The sequence below is a fragment of the Martes martes genome, assembly GCF_963455335.1.
Source record: "Martes martes genome assembly, chromosome: 8".
Lineage (NCBI taxonomy): Eukaryota > Metazoa > Chordata > Mammalia > Carnivora > Mustelidae > Martes > Martes martes.
In genome coordinates, this window is record NC_137895.1 from 19,901,057 (window position 1) to 19,921,841 (window position 20,785).

Consider the following 20,785-nt stretch of genomic DNA (forward strand, 5'->3'; position numbering starts at 1 on the left):
CTCTAGTTTGGATTGACGAGGGAGGCTGGGAGGCCCAAGGAAGTTGAAAAAAGTCGAATGAGATCTAATAATCCAGAGTAAATTTCCCAGAACCTTCTAACTTTAAAGTGCAAACTCTTGCACTAAATCTCCTTTCCATTGAAAGAAGGACTTCACTACCATAAAAGAGTGCAGACATCTTCTCTTGGTTTATTTGTCTTTAAAGAACTGACTTTGGGGCGCCTGGGTGTCTCAGTGGGTTAAGCCTCTACTTTTGGCTTGGGTCATGGTCTCAGGGTCCTGGGATCGAGCCCCGCATTGGGCTCTCTGCTCAGCAGGGGGCCTGCTTCCCCCCTCTCTCTCTGCCTGCTGCTCTGCCTACTTGTCATCTCTCTCTCTGTCAAAATGAATAAAATCTTAAAAAATAAAAAATAAAGAACTGACTTTGTTGGATCAATAGATAACATTTAAGGTGTGATCGTAAAGCAAAGAGACGAGTTTTCAAGTGTGCTTTGTTGAAGTGGTTTCTGTTTTAGTTACAATGCTTACACCTAGGTGCTGGGTTATACCTTCAGGACACATGGGGAGTGGTCCTGCGTCATTGGGCTCAGATAAGTGCCTGAAGAGAAAGCAGCCTCCAGAGCCGCCTACGGCTCTCACTGGAATTCTGGTAGTAAATTCCAGGGTCTACATTATGGAGACATTCAACTCTACCAAAGCTGTTTTTCAGTTTCTTAGAAAATTGTCCCTAACTGCCTCCAACCTTCTGCTCACCCACCACTCTAAGAAGCTTTCAGGAGTGCTCCATTTAGAGGTTGGAAGGGAGCAGTCACAAGCCAGGGCAGTGATCTGCATGACAGAGGCGCATCTCTCTTGACTCACCCAAAGGAACAAAAGGCTTGGAGGGCATACTGGGCTTGGAGATGCCAATGGCATTGACGGCAAAGATGCGGACCTCATAGGCCACACCTTCAATCATTTTCTTGGGCTCAAAAGTTGTTTCTTTGCAGAGATCAAAATTTAGCCTCATCCATCTGGAGCTTTGTTTCTTCTTCCTCTCAATAAAGTATCCTGCAAGTGACACAAAGTGGAAATTGAGGTTTTTCCATGGTCTCCAAAATTAAACTTTGTCAGGTGTTACAATTCTTAAAATTTCTCATATTCTCAGCACTTAAGTGAAGTAGTCAGGTATGCATATATTTTTAAGCCACCTTATCCCACCAGTTGTTTGAGAGAGATTATAGGGAATATAAACATTAATGTTCTAGGACATGGATAGAAAGAATATAATATTAAAATATTAAAAATAATACAATAAAATTGTATAAGAAGAGAAGAAAGAAAAATGAATCACAGATATGTAAACTGTAGAAACTTATACCATTCTTATAGTTGAGTAATAAATTTGGCTCCGAGTCCAAGAATATAGGTAAGAAGAGGGAAATGACCAGTTTTATGAGTTTCAAGTAGAAAAAATTCTTGTTCCATAGGAGAAGCAAATTATTCTAAGTATTTATCTCTAAAAGATATTTCTTCATAGACATAGGTCTATGGAAGTAGACATTTACTGACTAGGACAATTTAAAGTTAGACTTGTAGACGTTGCAAAATTAGGTATTAAATGTAAATGTCAAACAAAAAAAGAATAGGCAGTCAGATAATATTAGAGTTATCAGAGTTATTTAAATTGCAAGTACTTACAGAGAATTCCAACATATATTTCAATCTGAATGGATATTTAAAGTCACAGTATGATAGGTTTTCTTCTAAATGCAGTTTTTAAAAGGCGCTCTATACTAATCAGCATAAAAAGCATTCCAACTCCACTGGCAGTTCCACAGACAGACTAACATGTAGTTACCTAAGATTGGGGACCCTCCATCATAGGCAGGAGGCTCCCAGTTCATGATGCACCAATCGTCTCCCACCTCTGTCACATTTGGTGCCACTGGAGGATCAGGGATATCTGTAGTAAGCAAAAAAAAAATGGAATAAATAGACTAGAATAAAAAAATAAAATAAAGTAAGCATATATGAGAACACAAAGAAAAAGGTCACTTGGAAATGGATTTTTGGTGATAATCACTGAAGCATTTTTTTTCTGAATAATTTTCTATTATTATTGAAATGTACATAGTAACTAATTTAGGCAAAAAGTCACACTCCATATGGGATAAGGGACGGTGGGCCCAATAAAGATAAAAATAATAATGTATTCAAGTTCTTTAGTATTACAACATTAGAGAATAAGCCCCATATGGAACTCAAGACACTTGTTCTTTACCTTGAAAATGGTAACTAAGAAATTACTGCATAAATATCAAATGCGATTTTGTTTTGTGTTTTGTTTTTTTTTAAAATACAAGGTGAACTTTCAGCAGAACTGAATCAAGGACTATTGTTATAAATCAGTTGGAAGAATAAAGATGTTGACTGGTAGAAATCCAAGTCAAAAATGGCAAATTACCATGTCCTGTTATCATAGTTCAGTGCCGGATAAAGTGACCTTAGTTTCTGGTCCATTTGAAATATATTTCTTAAGGGAAAAATGAAGTGAGATGAAGAGACCATGAAAACTTGGACCATCAGTAATCCACTGGCCTCATTTCACCTGGTTTCAAACTTGTACTTGGGAGGTCATCTAAGGACTGATACAGATCTTACTCTTCTACAATGATTGTGATGTTGGAAATTGTTTAGCAATTGTGTTTCAGTTAGTTTAGAGGGCACCGAAAGGGAATACGACTGTGAAGAGCTAATGACCAGCAGCCCCAAATGATTAACCTTAGTTATGCATTTATACAATTGGACCTCTAGGCAAGAAAAAAGAAGAGAAAGAGAAGGGAAGGGAGGGAAGGGAAGGAAATTTCAAAGATTTTTATTTATTTATTTATTTATTTATTCATTTTCATTTGCGAGAGAGACAGAGAGAGCAATAAAGAGCACACAAGCAGGGGCAGAGACAGAGGGAGAGGGAGAAACAGACTCCTTCTGCTGGGAGCCTGATGTGGGGAGACTGATGTGGGGCTTGATCCCAGGATCTTGGATAGTGACCTGAGCCAAAGGCAGAAGCATAACCATCTGACCCAGCCAGGTGCCCTGGGAAGGAAATTTTTAAAAAAGGAAAGGAAAGAAAAGAGAAGGCAAGAAAAGAAAAGAAGTGGCAAAGATAGAAAAATGGTGATTTATAAAATATAGCTATACTGTGTTTTCCTTTGTTGGCTACCCAGAAGAGCCAAGAGAACCAAGAGCTGCCAAAGTCTACTCTGCATATGGACATGCCAACTTGATTCTAGAAGTTTGTTGACCCAGAGCACTTACCCACAACTTTAATTTTGATGCTTGCATGTGCTTCCCCAGCTTCATTTTTCAGATTTATGTGGTAAACACCAGAGTCATCTCTTTCAGCAACATCAATGACCAGAGTGCTGCTGTCAGGGTAAGATTCTGCTCTTATCCGGCCACTGCCCTCCGTAATAGCCTAAGAAGGAGAGAAACAAAATATGGCATGACCTGTATGACAAGGACTACCCCAGGGTGCCTTAGAACTTAAGCTGGATGTGGTGCTAATGCCTAAAATACATGTTCTTAGTGTGATCCTCCACCAATCCTAAGGACAAAGGTATTAACATTCCATATTACACAGCAGGAAGCTGTGGGATTTGTCTCAAAAGCCCACTAACCATGAACTCACCAAAGAAAAGTTTGGAGGACAAAAATATGACCGTAGAACTGTTATTTTAGGAGAGGAGTCTCTTTGGACGTGAAATTAGAACATTTAAATTCCTATCAGGAACTAATCATGATTTCCTTATTTCCTTATAGGTCTTGAAAATTTAGAAATACCGAAAAGGGTTGAAGAAGACCAGAATGCCTATTTTCCATACAAGTTGTTGAGTATTGATTTTTCCCTTCTAACAGGACATGAAAGAATGAATATCTAATTCTTTTTTTTTTAATTTTATTTATTTATCTGACAGAGAGAGATCACAAGTAGGCAGAGAGGCAGGCAGAGAGAAGTGGGGAAGCAGGCTCCCCGCTGAGCAGAGAGCCCGATGTGGGGCTCGATCCCAGGACCCTGGGATCATGACCTGAGCTGAAGGCAGAGGCTTTAACCCACTGAGCCACCCAGGTGCCCCTGAACATCTAATTCTGAAGTAAAGACAGGGTAGGTTGGGCCTTCCGTTATATTTTCTTTCTTTTTTTTTCTCCTCCTCCTCCTTCTTCTCCCCCTTTTCTTCTCCTTCACTACTTTCCTTCTTTCTTAAACCAGAAATTTAAAACAGCATTCCAATTTTCTGATTCCTAGGTCATCTTCCTACATGACAATGAACAGCCAGTATACAAAGAGAAAACACAGAGAAGGTCAAGGTAATTTAGAAACTGGGTAATTTTCTAATAACGATTAAATTAACTCTTTACTCTTTTGGGTTTGGATTAGGACTCACACATCTTCAATAACAAAAGGCTGTGACAGCAATAAAAATACCTGCAATAGCTTATAGTTTTCATAATTCTTCTGTTTTATAATTGAAAGAAGATATGGTGTATATATATATATACAATGGGATACTACGCAGCCATCAAAAGAAATGCAGTCTTGTCATTTGCAATGATGTGGATGGAACTAGAGGGTATTGTGCTGAGCAAAATAAGTCAATCTGAGAAAGACAATGATCATATGCTCTCCCTGATATGAGGAATTTGAGAGGAAAAGTGGGAGGCTTGGTGGGTTGGGTAGGAAAAAATGAAACAAGATGGGATCAGGAGGCAGACAAAACATAAGAGACTCTTAATCTCACAAAACAAACTGAGGGTTGCCAGGGGCAGGGGGCTAGGGAGAGGGTAGTTGGGTTATGGACATTGGGGAGGGTATGTGCTATGGTGAGTGCTATGAAGTGTGTAAGCCTGACAATTCACAGACCTGTACCCCTGGGGCTAACAATACATTATATGTTTATAAAAAAATTAAAAAAAAAAGAAAGTTTCCTCACATTAGCTAAATTCTAATTTTAAGATTATAGAAGATGTACTGCTTTCTTTTTAACGTGAAAAGAAAAATACTTATTTAGGCTGGTGTTATATTATCTTCTTTAGTTTTCTACATTTTGTTTGCTTGTCTATTGTGCTATCATTTACATAGAGTACAATTCACATACTTTTTAGACATAGAGTTCTATGAATTTTTATAAACTTGTGTGATTGTGAACCATGACCACAATCAAGATACAAACCACTTCTATGACCCCCAATGGTATCCCCATGGTCCTTCACAGTCAACTCACTCACTCCACACTGGACCCTGGCAACCACCAATCTGTTATTTCTTTCTAGTTTTCCTTTTTCTGGAATGTCATATAAAGGACTGAAACCATATGTAATCTTTTGGATCTGTCATCTTTCACTTAGCATGATGCTCTTTAGATTCATCCATGTTACTACATGTTTTATTAGTACCTTCCTTTTCACTGTTGAGTAGTATCCAAGTGTATATTCCATGTGCAGTTGGTGTATGCATGTACAAACTGTATGTTTGTACAACTGGACTTTTCGTTTGTTTCCAACTTTGACAATTATAAATAAAGCTGTTATAAACATTCATGTACAAGTTTTTGTACAGACACATGTCTTCATTTCTCTAGGGTAAATACCTAGGAATTTTGTTGTGGAGTTGTATGGCAAGTGCATGTTTACCTTTATAAAAACTACCAAACTGTTTTCCAAAGTGGGTGTACTAGTTTGCCTTTTCACCAGTGATGTATGAGTCTTCAGTTGTTACATATCCTTATAAGGATTTGGTATTGTTAGTTTTTAGAAATATTTTTGTTGCTATTCAGCTTCTTTCATTCAGCATAATTATTCATCTAAGTTGTTGTATACATCAATAATTCATTCCTTTTTATTGCTAGTAGTATTCCATTGTGTGAATATCCTGTAATTTGTTTATCCATTCATCTACTGATGGACATTTGTGTTGTTTGCAGTTTCTGGATATTATAAATAAGGCTATTGGGGCCCCTGGTGGGCGTAGTTGGTTAAGTATCTGCCTTCGGCTCAGGTCATGATCCTGGTCCCAGGATCGGGATCGAGCCTTCTTCCTTTCTCCTCTTCTTCCTTTTCCCTCTCCCGTTGCTGCCCCCCCTGTTTGTGCTCACTTGCTCTCTCTCTCTGTGTCAAATAAATAAATAAAATCTTTAAAAAAATTATAAATAAGGCTACTATGACCATTTGTGACAGATTTTTTGTAGGTTACATTGAATTTTCTACATCTATGATTATGTCATCTATAATAACAATAAGCACAGTTTTATTTTTTCTTTTCCAATATGAGGATCTGTTATTTCTTTTTCTTGCCCGATTGCCCTGGCTAGAACTTCTATTACAATGTTGAATAGAAGTTGTGAGATGGGGGGCACCTGGGTAGCTCAGTTGATTAAGCAGCTGCCTCCAGTTTGGGTCATGATCTCAGGGTCCTGAAATTGAGCCCCACCCCCCATGTCTCCCTATGCCACTTGTGTTCTCTTGCATGTGTTCTCTCTCTCAAATAAAATCTTAAATAAAAGTCGTGAGGACGGACATCTCTCTTTTGCTGCTGATCTGAGGGGGGAAACATTCAATCTTTCACTATTAAGTAAAATGATCATTGTAGGATTTTCACAGATTTTTTTTTTTTTATCATGTTGAGGAAGTTCCTTTTACTTCCTAGTTTGCTGAGAGATATTTATTAGGAATGGATTTTGGGTTTTGTCAAATGTTTTTCTTTATCTATGAGGTGACCATGCTTACTTTTTTTTTTGCTGGTTTGTTAATACGGTGAATTATATTAATTGATTTTCTTTAAAAAAAAAAGATTTTATTTATTTATGAGAGAGAGAGCATGAGTACAAGCAGGGGGAATTGCAGGCAGAGGGAGAAGGAGGTTCCCTGCTGAGCAAGGAGCCCAATGCGGGACTTGATCCCAGGACCCTGGATCATGACCTGAGCTGAAAGCAGATGCTTAACAAACTGAGCCACCCAAGCTTCCCTATATTAATTGATTTTCAAATGTGAAACCAATCTTTGCATTCCTGGGATAAAACCCAGTTGGTCATAATGTATTATTCCTTTTTTATATTGTTGGATTTGATTTGCTAAATTCTATTTAGAATTTTTCATCTATGTTCATGAGTGATATTGGTTTATAGTCTCTTCTAATGCCTTTTCCTACTTTTGCTATAAGGGAATAACTGGGCTTCAAAAATGAGTTGGGAAATACTCCTATTCTTTTTCCAATTTTCTGGAAGAGTTTATGTAGAATTGGTATTATTTGTTTTCTTAAATCTTTGATAGAATTCTCCAATAAAGCCATCTAGGCCTGGAATTTTCTTTCTGAAAGGTTTTATCTACGAACTTCATTTCTTTAATTGATATGGGGCTATTTAATACTGATTTAGTGGCATTCTGAAAATTATGATTAGTGGTATGCTCATAAACATTTTCTAATTTCCCTTGTGGTTCTTTTTTCTGATCCATGATTTATTCCAAAAAATGTTAGTTTCCAAATATTAGAAAATTTTCTAATTGATTTCTAATTGATTTCTAATTAACCCCATTGTGATCAAAGAACATACTTTGCATGACTTAAATACTTTTACATTTATTGAGACTTACTTATGGTCTATCTTGGAAATTTTCCATATGCAATTTTATTTACTTATATTTTTAAAAGATTTTGTTTATTTATTTGACAGAGAGAGAGAGAGAGCAAGAGCACAAGCAGGGAGAGCAGCAGGCAGAGGGAGAAGCAGACTTCCTGATGAGCAGGGAGTGCCCAATGTGACACTTGATCCCAGGACCCCAGGATCACGACCCCAGCCAAAGGCAGATGCTTAATGGACTGAGCCACCCAGGCGCCCATGATATGTAATTTTAAAATAATGCCCATTCTGCATGTGTCAGTGGAGTGTTCTATAAATGCTAATTAGATCAAGATGGTTGCCACTATTTTTCAAACCCAGAGTAGCCTTACTGATGGTCTGTCTACTTCTATCAACTACTGAGAGAAGAATATTGAAATTTCTAATTTATTTATTTTTCTTTGCAATTCTATTACCTTGTTATTTGTTTTCTACTTGTCTCATCTGTACTTTATGCCTCTTTTTCTGCCTTTTTTTAGATTAATTAAATATTTTTTGTGATTTTCATATTATGTCCTTTGTTGGCTTATTAACTATAACTTTTTATTATTTTAGTGGTTCCCTTAGGGCTTACGGTATACATGTTTTTCAGTCTACCTTCAGGTGATATTAAAATAGCATACCTCCCTTTTGACCCTCCTAATTCTTACCTTCCATTTCTCCCCTCTTGACCTTATGTTTCTATTGTCATAATTTTTACTTACATTTATGTTACAAACACTACAGCATATGGTTATTATTTTTAACGAGTCAATAATCTTTTTAAGAGTTTTAAATAATAATAAAAAAACTCTTATGTTTATCCATGTAGTTATCATTTCTGATGTTCTTTGTTCCTCTGTGAAATTGTTTCCATCTGGCATAATTTTCCTTCTGACTTAAGGACTTTTTTTTTTTAAGATTTTATTTATTTATTTGACAGACAGAGATCACAAGTAGGCAGAGAGGCAGGCAGAGAGAGAGGAGCAAGCAGGCTCCCCGCTGAGCAGAGTCTGATGCGATGCGGGGGTTCCATCCCAAGACCCTGGGATCATTACCTGAGCTGAAGGCAGAGGCTTTAACCCACTGAGCCACTCAGGCACCCCTTAAGGACTTCTTTTAGCATTCCTTGTAGTGCAGGTCTACCAGTGATGATTTCTTTCAGTTTTTATATATCTGAAAACAATTTTATTTTGTCTTCATTTCTGAAAATTATTTTTTTACTCAGTATAGAACTCTAGACTGATAGGGTTTGTTTTTTTTTTAGAATTTGTAGAACTTTTTAGAATTCAGGGGTGGCTAGGTGGCTTAGTCATTAAGCATCTGCCTTTGGCTCAGGTCATGATCCGAGGATCCTGGGGTTGAGTACCACATCAGGCTCCCTGCTAGGCAGGAAGCCTGCTTCTCCTTCTCCCCTTCACTGTGTTTCTTTCTGTAATATAAATAAATAAAAATCTTTTAAAAAAAAGGAATTTTTTGGCATTCATAGAAATATAGATTGATAGTTTTTTCCCTAAAGATGTTCCTCCACTGTTTTCTCACTTGCCTTGCTTCTAGAGAGATCTGCTGTCACTGTTGTCTTTGTTTCTATACATTTAATGTGACTTTTTTCTCTGGTTACTTAAGTTTTTTTCTTAATCACAGATTTTGAGCAATTTGATTATAATGGGTCTTGATGTGGTTTTATTAATGTTCCTTGTACTTAGGTTTTAATGAGATTCCTGTACCTGAAATTTTAGTTTTTATAAAATTTGGAAAAATTTTGATCCTTATTTCTTTACATATTCTTCTGTCCTCTTTGGGGACTCCAAATACACATATATTTCCCTGCTTGAGGTTGTCCCAAAGCTCAATGATGTTCTTTCTTTTTCCACTATCAAACAGAAACTCATTTTTTTTTTGATTAATAAATTATTCTTTTAAAAATGTTTTTATTGTTTTAAAAAACTTTATTTATTTATTTGAGATAGAGAGAGAAAGCATGAGAGAGAGAGAGAGACAGCGAGAGAGCGAGCAAGCAGGGTGGAGGGGCAGAGGGAGAGGGAGAAGTAGACTCCCCAGTGAGCAGAGAGCCCCGCATGGGGCTTGATCCCAGGACTCCTGGATCATGACCTGAGCTGAAAGTGGATGCTGAAACAAATGAGCCACCTAGCACCCCTTCTTCTTCTTCCTGTTCTTGTTTTTTGTTTTTTTAAAGAAAGAGAGAGTGGGGTTGAGGGGCAGAGGGAGAGAGAGAATCTTAAGCAGGCTCCATGTCCAGATTGGAGCCTAACACAGGGCTCAAGCTCATGACCCTGAGATCATGACCTGAGCTGAAATCAAGAGTCAGTTGCTTAACCAACTGAGCCAGCCAGTTGCCCCAATAAATTACTTTTTGAAGCAGATTTAGACTCACTGCAAAACTGAATGTAAAGTACAGAGACTTCTCATAGATACCCTTCCCCACACATGCACAACCTCCTCCACAACTGATATCCCACATCAGAGTGGTATATTTGTTACAGCTGATGAACCTACATTGACACATCATTATTCTTCAAAGTCTAAATTTACATTAGGGTTCACTCTTGTGTTTTACATTCTGTGGGTTTTGCCAAATCTATAATGACAGATGTCCATCATTATAATATCATATGGGATAGTTTTACTGCCTATAATACATTTTATAGGGAGCCAAAGAGTGACATTTGAACTAGTACTACTCTACCACTCCAACCTTATTTATTATTCTCCTCATCATTCACTCTGAAGCAGAGTGGCTTTTTTTCACCTCCTTTAACTCCTGGCTTTTTTTTCAACTTCTTTAAAACATCAAGCTCATTTTCTCCTCTCCTCTTGTCCCTTGCACTTGCATTGACTTTACCCAGAAATCTTTTTCCTTTGATCGTCACATAATGATTTCCTTGTTCTTCAGAAAGACTATTGTCATTTTACCTCATAATCACTTGCTAATCATATTACTCTGTTTTTAAAAAAATCTTCATAGCACTCATTACTATCCAAAGTGACTTTGCTCATTTACTTATTTAATAATTTATTGTCTATTTCTCTTCCACTCCATTCTGTGATACTCATTAGAATGAAAAATGGGCCACAAGCAAAAGGATGAAATTGGATCATTTCTGACACCATATACAAAAATAGACTCAAAATGAATGAAAGACCTAAATGTGAGATAGGAGTCCATCAAAATCCTAGAGAACACAGGCAGCAACCTCTATGACCTTGGCCGCAGCAACTTCTTGCTAGACACGTCTCCAAAGGCAAGGCAAACAAAGACAAAAATGAAACATTGGGATTTCATCAAGATAAAAAGCTTTTTGCACAGCAAAGGAAGCAGTCGACAAAACCAAAAGACAACCGACAGAATGGGAGAAGATATTTGCAAATGACATATCAGATAAAGGGCTAGTATCCAAAATCTAGAAAGAACTTATCAGACTTAATATCCAAAGAACAAATAATACAATTAAGAAATGGGCAGAAGACACGAACAGACATTTTCCAAAGAAGACATATGAATGGCCAACAGATACATGAAAAAGTGCTCCACATCACCTGGCATCAGGGAAATACAAATCAGAAGGACAATGAGATACCACTCACACCAGTCAGTATGGCTAAAATTAACAAGCCAAGAAACAACAGATGTTGGCAAGGATGTGGAGAAAGGGGAACCCTCTCACACTGTTGGTAGGAATGCAAGCTGTTGCAGCCACTCTGGAAAACAGTATGGAAGTTCCTCAAAAAGTTGAAAATAGAGATAACCTATGACCCAGCAATTGCATTACTGGGCATTTACCCCAAAGATACAAATGTAGTGATCCAAAGGGGCACCTGCACCCCAATGTTTATAGCAGCAATGTCCACAACAGCCAAACTATGGAAAGAGCCCAGTTCTCCATGGACAGATGAATGGAAAAAGAAGATGTGGTGTAATATACAATGGAATACTACTCAGCCAACAAAAATGAACTCTTGCCATTTGCAATGACATGGATGAAACCAGAGGGTATTATGCCAAGCAAAATAAGTCAATCAGAGAAAGACAATTATCATATGATCTCACTAATATGTGGAACTTAAGAAACACAGCAGAAGATCATAAGGGAAGAGAGGGAAAGATAAAACAAGACGAAATCAGAGAGGGAGACAAACCATAAGAGACTCTTAACGATAGGAAATAAACTGAGGGTTGCTGGAGGGGAGATGGATGGGGTAACAGGGTGATGGACATTAGGGGGCACAGGATGTAATGAGCACTGGGTATTATATAAGACTAATGAATCACTGACCTCTACCTCTGAAACTAATAATATATTATGTTAATTGAATTTAAATTTAAAAACGAATTTTAAAAAAGAATGAAAAATGGGATCTTGTTCATTGTACATAAAAAGTTGCCTGGTGAAAAAACAAACAAACAACAATAAACACACACACAGACACAAACTTGCCTGGTCACGTAGTAAACAGAAAAATGAAAAGCAAATCAATGATGATTATATTTGCGTGAAAATTAGTCATCTTCCTTAATCAAAGGAATTATATCTTTACTGAACCCCTGTGTGTATATTAGATTTTTTCTTTCATCTGACTAATTGCAAATGGGAAGTGGGATCATCAGTGTGTGTGTGCGTGTGTGTGTGTGTGTGTGTGTGTGTGTGTGTGTAAGCAAAACAAACCTTATCTGCTCGGCTCCAAATGGCTTTGGGAGGTGGCTCTCCAGTGACAGGAATCTCAAGACGAAGCTTGCTTCCTGCAATTACTGTAACTGTATTGTCAGCATCAAGACCATCCAGGATGATCTTAGGAGGATCTAGAATATTAAACATAGCTTTTGTTATCAGACAATCATTTCTGTGCGAATATCTGGGCTAGTACTTTCCTAGTGGTAAATACTGGTAGTAACCAATATTTTATCTGGCTAAAAAGAATATAAGAGGAGTCAAAGTAGTAGGTGCCCGGGACCTTGCAAAACAACTTCACTATAAGACTTCGTAAGAATCAACTATTACGATTAATAACATACTAATTCATGCATTTTTTTCTTTAAATATCACAGTTTTGTATGTGTTATATTTCCAAGGTAAGCAAACAACAACAACAAAACATGAATATAAAACTCTGCAATGATCCAATACTCATTGGATTGGATCCAATACTCATACTCACCAATAACATGAACTTTGGCAGGCAAAGTAATAGAGTAGGCATCTGGTGTAAATACATATTCACCTTCATCCTCAGTGAGAGCATTGTCTATCACTAGCTTGTGGATTCTAAGGAAACAAGAAAAACATTTCTAAGAATTTACAAAGATTCAGATGGTTTACCGCCCAATTGAAGAGATACCTGGCCTCTATCTGATTAACTTGTTTAGTGCTAGCTGGAGAGAAAGATCAGGAAATTGAGAGAGAGAATATGAATGTGAAGGCTTAATTATCCTATTATTGACCTACACTGAATATTCATTTTGGAGTATATGAAATTATCTGTATGAATACAACCTGCTTATCATGCATGCAAGAGTCCATTATTCTTTTCTCATCATACAGCTTTAAAAAAGACTGAAATATAACATCTCACCAGTACCACACTTTAAGATTTAAGAACTTACCAAGAATAATCTTGACCTTGGCTTTTTATCCCAAATCTAAAAGCAGTAGTTCTTAACTCTCTGCGGGGGAGGGGAGGGGGGGGTCAGTGACTATCTGATGGACATCATGGATCCTCTCTCTAGAGAAAAGTGTGTATTTTTGTATACACAGACCTTGCTTTAGAGGATTCATGATCTCCTAGGATCCATAGATCCAAGGTTAAGAACTTTCGCCTTTTAAGATATTTGCTAGATCCCAGGGTATTATGTCCACCCCCCAAATTGTGGGAGGTCACATGACACTTACTAGTTAGGGACTGTTAATCCATTTTGATTCATTCCTTAACTAGGACTCAATATCAGTCCTTTAACCTCATGTTTAGATGGAAATAATCGGTTAATGGCTTTTGAATAGACAAAGCACGAAGCCACGAGGTGCAGATAAAGTTTCACTGGTAGGACAGGACGTAGAACACAGAAATCACATGTTCTTGCTATTTGGAAGCAAAGAACCAGACACAGAGATCCTCTCTTTAGGACAACTCTCCAATCCTCCTCACCAAATACATAATTTAGGAAGTGAAGAGAGTAGATATGGGGACCAGCCCTCCCTTATGAGTCACCTGACTTGCTTACCTTCCCTTGTGAACAACCTTTAGACGGTCACTTTCCTGAACAGGTAGGCCATTTTTAGTCCATTTTCCTGTTATGTTTTCAGATACTTCACACTTCAAGCAGATTTCTTTTCCAAGGTGTACAGTTTGATCAGTCAGAGGTGTCAAAACCTTCAGAGGTTTCACTACAGAAAAATAGATAATTATAGGTGCTAAACTCAAACTCCGGAGAGGCCAAGATGGTTTCTTGTTTTGAAAATGAAAATGTGTTCCAGTGCAATTGATACGTTAGGGGGCAACAGGAACATAACAAAATTTTTGTGTTTGATGATGCATGATTTGATTCATGAAAAAGAGAAAACGGCACCCAGCTGACTGAGCCAGGTAAGAATGCACGAAAAACATTTACGTCAAACATTTACCAGCTCCCTGAATTCACCCATGCGGTATGAGCCACACTCATGCCCATCTGAAATTACCACTGTCCATCCAATTTCAAACAACCTCTTTCCATCACTTCACAGTGGCTCACTGGCGGCAACACTTCCCACACCACTTACACAAGCAAATTCCAGGTAATGTAAAGTGCCATATTTATTAACTATTTGACATGTGTAAAACTGTGATACTGGTTTTTTTATTAGGTTCTTTTTTTTTTTTTAAATGTACGGCTGACAAAGCTTTTGTGTGTTGTGCCCATAACCTCACCTTCCCTGTTAGTCTTGTGGTTTTATTGCATGACTTCGTATAGCTCAATGATTTTAGAAATGCCTATGTTGCATTATAGCAGAACTGACTGGAATTGCTTTATTTACTTATTTTGGGGGGGGGTATGTGTGTGTGTGTGGTGTGTTTTGTTTTTGTTTTTGTTTTTGTTTTGTAACTGGTTTAAATGAAACAAATTTCAGGGAAGGATCTGCCTATGGTTGAAAAACTTTTTTCATAGTAAACTAAAATGGCCGCAGTTCTGTGAAGCGTAAGGAGTGTAACTGAGATAACCTCTGAATAATCCAGGGATCCTATGGATCACAACTGGACTAAGAAAGAAGTTAGGAAGCAGGATTTCTGTTCTGCATGTATCACCAAACTTCCTGTGGGATTTGTTATTTTAATTCTCATAGATAATTGTAAGAGACAGACACTGCTGCTGAGGACTGACTACTGTTTGGGGGCATTTGGGGAAGTACATAAATTCTCATATGCCTCTGGATCCTGGTAGCAAATAATTTCTTACAACGTTCTCATTTGAGCCTTCTTGCTTTGAGCAACTTTCTTCACACTCCAAATATAATTGCAGAATGCTGAATGTTTATTTAATGAATAGATAGCAAATTCACCCATGGGTTATGCAAATGTCAGGATTTTATATGACATCTAAGTATTTACCATCTATTTATGTGGTCTTGGTATTAAAGTATTTCTTAACTATTTGGATAACTTCTCTGGAAGGTGATTTTTATACTCCCCAAAACTGTGTTTTACTGTTTTTTTCCCCCTTTTTAAAAATTAACATATAAGGTATTATTTGTTTCAGAGGTACAGGTCTGTGAATCATCCATCAATCTTACACAATTCACAGCACTCACCATAGCACATACCCTCCCCAGTGTCCATCACCCAGCCACCCTATCCCTTCCCCCTGTTTTTACTATTAAATTGAATAGTTGGTTTCTATCTCGGAGACCCTGACTGATGTGACATAGACACTCAGTTAGGATGGAATCCAATTTTACATATTTAAAATTGCCAGAAGTAGAAATTAGATAGATTGAAATTAAAATTGAATTAACAAATGCAACACCAATACTTAGCCAACTTGGAAGACACCCAAGGACATCTTACTTACAGCCGACACTGAGCTTAGCAGTCGATTGTCCTCCAGTTGTCATTACAGAATATTCCGCACTGTCAGCCTTTGTTGCTCCTTCTATGATCAAAATATGTTTTTTGCCTTCAACTTTAATTCGGTATCTTGATTTTGGACCAGGGATAATCTCCTCACCATTCTTAAACCTGAGTTAAAGTAGATTATAAAATAGATTTTAAAAAGAGTTTTATAAAGCTTTTATAAAACTCTCTTTTAGGAGATGGATATTATTGGTCTTGGTTTTGTTTTTTGGGTGTTTTTTTTGGTGTTTTTTTTTGCTATATCTTGGGATCTAAGAACTATTTGTTGAATTAAAGAATGTATGGATCATTATATCAAATGGATTAATAATGTAACAAGTACTGTCTGAAAAATTACACTAGAAGAACGTAAGTCCCTTCTTCCCATTCAAGATCAATCCAATGAAGATGCTAAGAGTAGATTTTACCTCTTGACCCACACCAGTAAGAACAGCATCTTTTAATATGTTTTAAAGTTAGCTATGATTCTAGATTAGAATAAACATTCTACCCTGTGCCAATTACCACAGATACATGCTGTGAAATTTACTATACTTCTTAATAAACGATTTCATTTTAGGATTCTGAAACTCTTAGCTTTAATTTTGAGGTTACTCACATAGAACTTGAGAAAACATTCCCTATCCAGACAAAAGAAATGCTTTTATTCTTTAAAGTAATCAGTGATTCTTAGTCTAAAATATTTTCCTGTGGTACTGTAACAATAAGGTAACTGTGAATTAAATGAAAAATATATATGTAAGTATATTTTTTCATGTAAGTTGCCAGCATGCCATAGTGAGAGTAAGCAAGGTATAGAAGTTAGGAACATCCACCGGATTTAGAGTCTAACAGACCCAGGCAACTGTAAATCACCCATTTCTTAGTAAGTGCCTACTTCCCTACATTACCAATCTAGATTTCTGGATTGCTTTCCAGCTTCATAGGTGAAAAAACCCCCAAGTATCTTCACAGTTTTAGTTACCACTTCTACGAACACAAATGAGATTGCGATTCTTTTCATATGTGTAAAGGCCATTTCCTGTTCTCCAATCCATGAAGGCACATTTTTTTTAATCTATTAAAAATGGACAGACCTCAGGAAAGCTATTTACCATTTCACATTGGCATCATCTTCAGACACCTCACATTCTAATTCCACTCTTTCCCCACAGTAAGCATTTGTATCTTCCAGCTGTTTGGTTACCATAATTGGAGGCTCTAGTGTGAAAAAAGGGGGAATCAGAATCATTAAATGTTCAAAACTCATGACCACAGATTTGTTCACAGATGAAAGACCAACAGTAAGAAAGTATCATCCACCATAGGGCTATGGTTAGATGGTGGTAGATAGTCGGTGGGTTTTTTTTAACAGCTTTTTTGGCAAAATAGCTGGTAACCCTGAGTAGGTTTTCTTAATTTCCTCAAATCAAAACAATTATTGTTCTGGGAAACAGGCAAAACATGTAACAAATATCCTTCTTTTGGCAAATGACTAACCATGTGGTAGGAATTTCTGATGAAGGAGAATCTATAACAGTATGATTCTTTGATTCTGGTTCTAGACGGATGATAGAGATTGCAGAGCTGTCTGTATTCAGAGGGTTCATGGACACCCTCAGGCTCTTTCACAATGTTTAAATCAATGATCATCTTCAGCACCCTCAGTGTCAAACATTGATACCCTTTTATTAATGAAGCTGGTTTCAACAGAAATCTATTTGTGATCAGCTGAATGCGTGAAGTGAGGACTATCCAGTAGAGTTTGTTGGGTTTTAGAAACTATATCCAGAATAATTATATACCGCTTGCTTGAGTCAAAAGCATGAGGCATTTTGACTCACCAGTTTTCTTCTCCCCTCAGCTTTTCTCGTCTTCAACAAACTTGACGATTTATTAGGATGACTTAGGATAATAATAATTAATTATTATTAATTATAACTGCCAGTGTAGAGAAGCTTCCAGGCAGAGTCAATCTAATACCCAGGCTAACCCATTTCTAGAGGTACTATTACCTCTGCTCTGGAGCTCAAGAGCTCACCTTGTCACGCTCATTTTGATTACTACCCCTCAGAGGAAAGGTGCCGAGGCTGTTCAAGACTATAGTAAGAGATTTCATTTTACCTCTCACAAAGAGCTCGGTGGAACATTTCTCATCACCAGCTGTCACATAGTACTCTGAATCATCCGTCAGTGCACAGTTATTGATAAACATGATTCTTTCACATCCTTTATGTTCAAAGATGTATCTGTGTTAAATAGGAGGGAGATAACAGTTTGTGAACTTGATTTTATTCTTTGCTTTATTACCAGCAAATCTGGCTTATAATTCAGTAATGTTTGAAAGTCAGGGATGTAATTTTGCTCTGTAATTTATGTAGCACACCCTCCCTAGTTAATACAAAACATGAAGCCAATTGTTACCTTTCTAATGCATAATGTAATACATATGTATATTTACATATAATATATAATTTCTGTGTTTTTGTAGGTTTTCATTTCATCTATAAATTAGTACTCATATATTTGTTATTTAATTTTTTTAACCCATTGTTAGAAAATGGGGTTGGCTGAGGTTGTCAGGGAGATTTAGAACCCTGTACATTTTTTTAAATGACCAGTTCTTTTACTTTATAGGTAGACAGGGACTCAATCTTACTCATTGATTCATTGGTTCCACTCATTGCCTAGTACAGTGTCACAAAAGATTTTGTTAGGTGAATAAGTGATTATACGGTTTAAGCAATACTATGAACTTAATCACTAACATAGGCAGTAATTTTACATAATGTGATGGTCTTTTAAATGAGCTTAAGAACTAGTGTTATCATATCATAGTAAGCACCTACTAAAAAAGAATTTGAGCATTTGGAAACAAAAAACTAAAAGCCAGGAATACCACAAAATTTAATTGTCTGATCTTGATTATGGGTAAGTATATTAGGGCATTATAGCAGACTAACAAAAAAGTTCTCATTTGGAAAATTCTCAAATTGAACACTTCAAGAATAAAGCATTACACAACATTTTCTAGATAGAGACAACTGATTAAAATTGTGTTTTTGGTAAATTCAAGCAACTTTCAAGAGATTTTTATCAGACTAAACATTATCATCACAAAGTCACTCTGTAGGGATGGCCCCATTAAGAAACTGGAAACCACCTAAATGTATTCCAGAAGTGACAGATTTTCAGGATTAAAGTCTTTTGTAAATGTACATGTGACTCCTATTAACTTAAAAAAAATATACTGGAGTTGAAAATCTCTCAGGCTGAGAAGGATCTCTGTAAAGTAGTTTCATAATAGACTAGCGATACCATCAGACATCAGGGATTAGTCTGTTTCCTTCATTTGAGAGAGGGTCAAAAAATAAAACACAGGCTTTAGATGCTCTTCTGGAAAAACAAAAGTTCTCTAATTGTAAGGTGTTATTTCCAGTTGTTATATCAAACATGTATTTCAAAATTCTATTTTAAAAATTGGGAGAAGTTTGACAATGCTCTAGACATTGTATTTGACAATAATCACATATAACATATATTGGCACATCTGGAACTGGAATCACTCAAAAATAGTTTGTATAGAATTAAAACAAAAAACAAGGTTGTATTTATATAGCATGATAACTTTAATGGTTCTAAAATATATGAAAAGTTCTTACTCTCCCTCCATATGATTTTGCATTAAAAAGGTATAACTAAAATGTTTTTATTCCCAGAAAATTGAGTCAAACTACTGTTAGATTTATATAGCTATCACTGATTATTTTCAAAGCCCACTTACTTTGTACTGGGTCGAATTTCTTGACCATTTTTATACCATTTCACCTCCAACTTTGGGTCTGCCAGTTCCACAACAAACCTTACTCTGCCTCCTTTATCAATTTGATATGCAGGATCAAGGATTTTTGCAAAAGCTGGTAGAGAGAAAAAGCAAAACTATGTCAGTATGTGCATATATATGCTGTGAACTTAGGCGATGTATGTCGAAGAACCTAAAACTAAATGAAAAATTGAGACTTGAAGTAGAAAAAAATTAGGAATCTTCCAAATTATCCTCTATATTTTAGAATACTGTGTTGATTTATATATGATAAGATGGTTTAAAAATTTGAAGAGTCCACATTTTTTTTTGAAAGAAACATAAGAACTATCGAAGAGCAAAGAAACTGAGGGCTGCTGGAGGGGAGGTGGGTGGGGGGATGGTGTAACTGGGTGATGGGCATTAAGGAGGGCACATGATGTGATGAGCACTGGGTGTTACATGCAACTGATGAATTACTGAACTCTACATCTAAAACGAATGATGTGCTATATGTTGGCTAATAGAATTTAAATTTAAAAAATGGAAAAAAAGAAAAGGAAAAAAAATTATTGAAGAACCTTTAAAAGTGATTGTCCTAATTCTTCAGGAAATTATAAAGCATCCAAATGAAACTGAACTTGAAGAGCATGCCTGTTCTTCTAGCATGATTACCATCAGGATCATTGGCATTGTATTTGTACTCCCTGTATATGATAGTTTTTTTAATCACAGAGTTTATGAGATAAACTCAATGACTCGTAAGATTAAATTGAATGCCTTTGACTAATTGAAATAGTAGGCTTATCAAAGTTTTTGTACTGTGGAAACTTGCCCAAATAATGACACATTTAAAACACTCCTTATATAAAAATGGTTAGGAACTTGGGATCAGAACATTCTAAATGTCAAAAAACATAGTAGTTTTTAAATATTTGAAAGGTCCTAAGCAGTTGTTAACTTCTTTGCTTGACTTAATCATTTTCCCCTGATTTTAATATAATACTCATTTAGACAGTTTGGAAGATACACACAAGTGTGGAATGCCTCATGAAATTTTTATGCTTGCATTTCCATCATTCCAACTTTGTTATACTATTGCTTAAATCAGCTCACCTCCTCATACCTTAACATAATACGCACTAGCTTTAAAAATGTTATCTATCATTTACCTCAAGACATCAATTGAGAGCTGAGTTATAAGAGTTAGATGGGCCAGTGTGAGGAAAAGAGATGTCAGCTTGGCATT

General features: G+C 36.6%; 1 protein-coding gene across 11 annotated transcripts in view; it reads right to left on the minus strand.

The window, feature by feature from the left end:
• Positions 1–20,785, minus strand: part of MYBPC1 (myosin binding protein C1) — an 87,320-nt gene that overhangs the window by 23,723 nt on the left and 42,812 nt on the right. For all 11 annotated transcript variants that reach the window (XM_080811283.1, XM_080811288.1, XM_080811284.1 and 8 more), the window contains 10 exons: positions 19,519–19,651; positions 17,859–17,983; positions 16,850–16,955; positions 15,694–15,860; positions 13,870–14,032; positions 12,810–12,916; positions 12,320–12,453; positions 3,301–3,460; positions 1,841–1,945; positions 862–1,050 (listed from right to left, as the gene is read on the minus strand). In XM_080811283.1, coding sequence (XP_080667409.1) covers positions 862–1,050; positions 1,841–1,945; positions 3,301–3,460; positions 12,320–12,453; positions 12,810–12,916; positions 13,870–14,032; positions 15,694–15,860; positions 16,850–16,955; positions 17,859–17,983; positions 19,519–19,651 — 1,389 coding nt within the window. The remainder of the gene's footprint in view (positions 1–861; positions 1,051–1,840; positions 1,946–3,300; positions 3,461–12,319; positions 12,454–12,809; positions 12,917–13,869; positions 14,033–15,693; positions 15,861–16,849; positions 16,956–17,858; positions 17,984–19,518; positions 19,652–20,785) is intronic.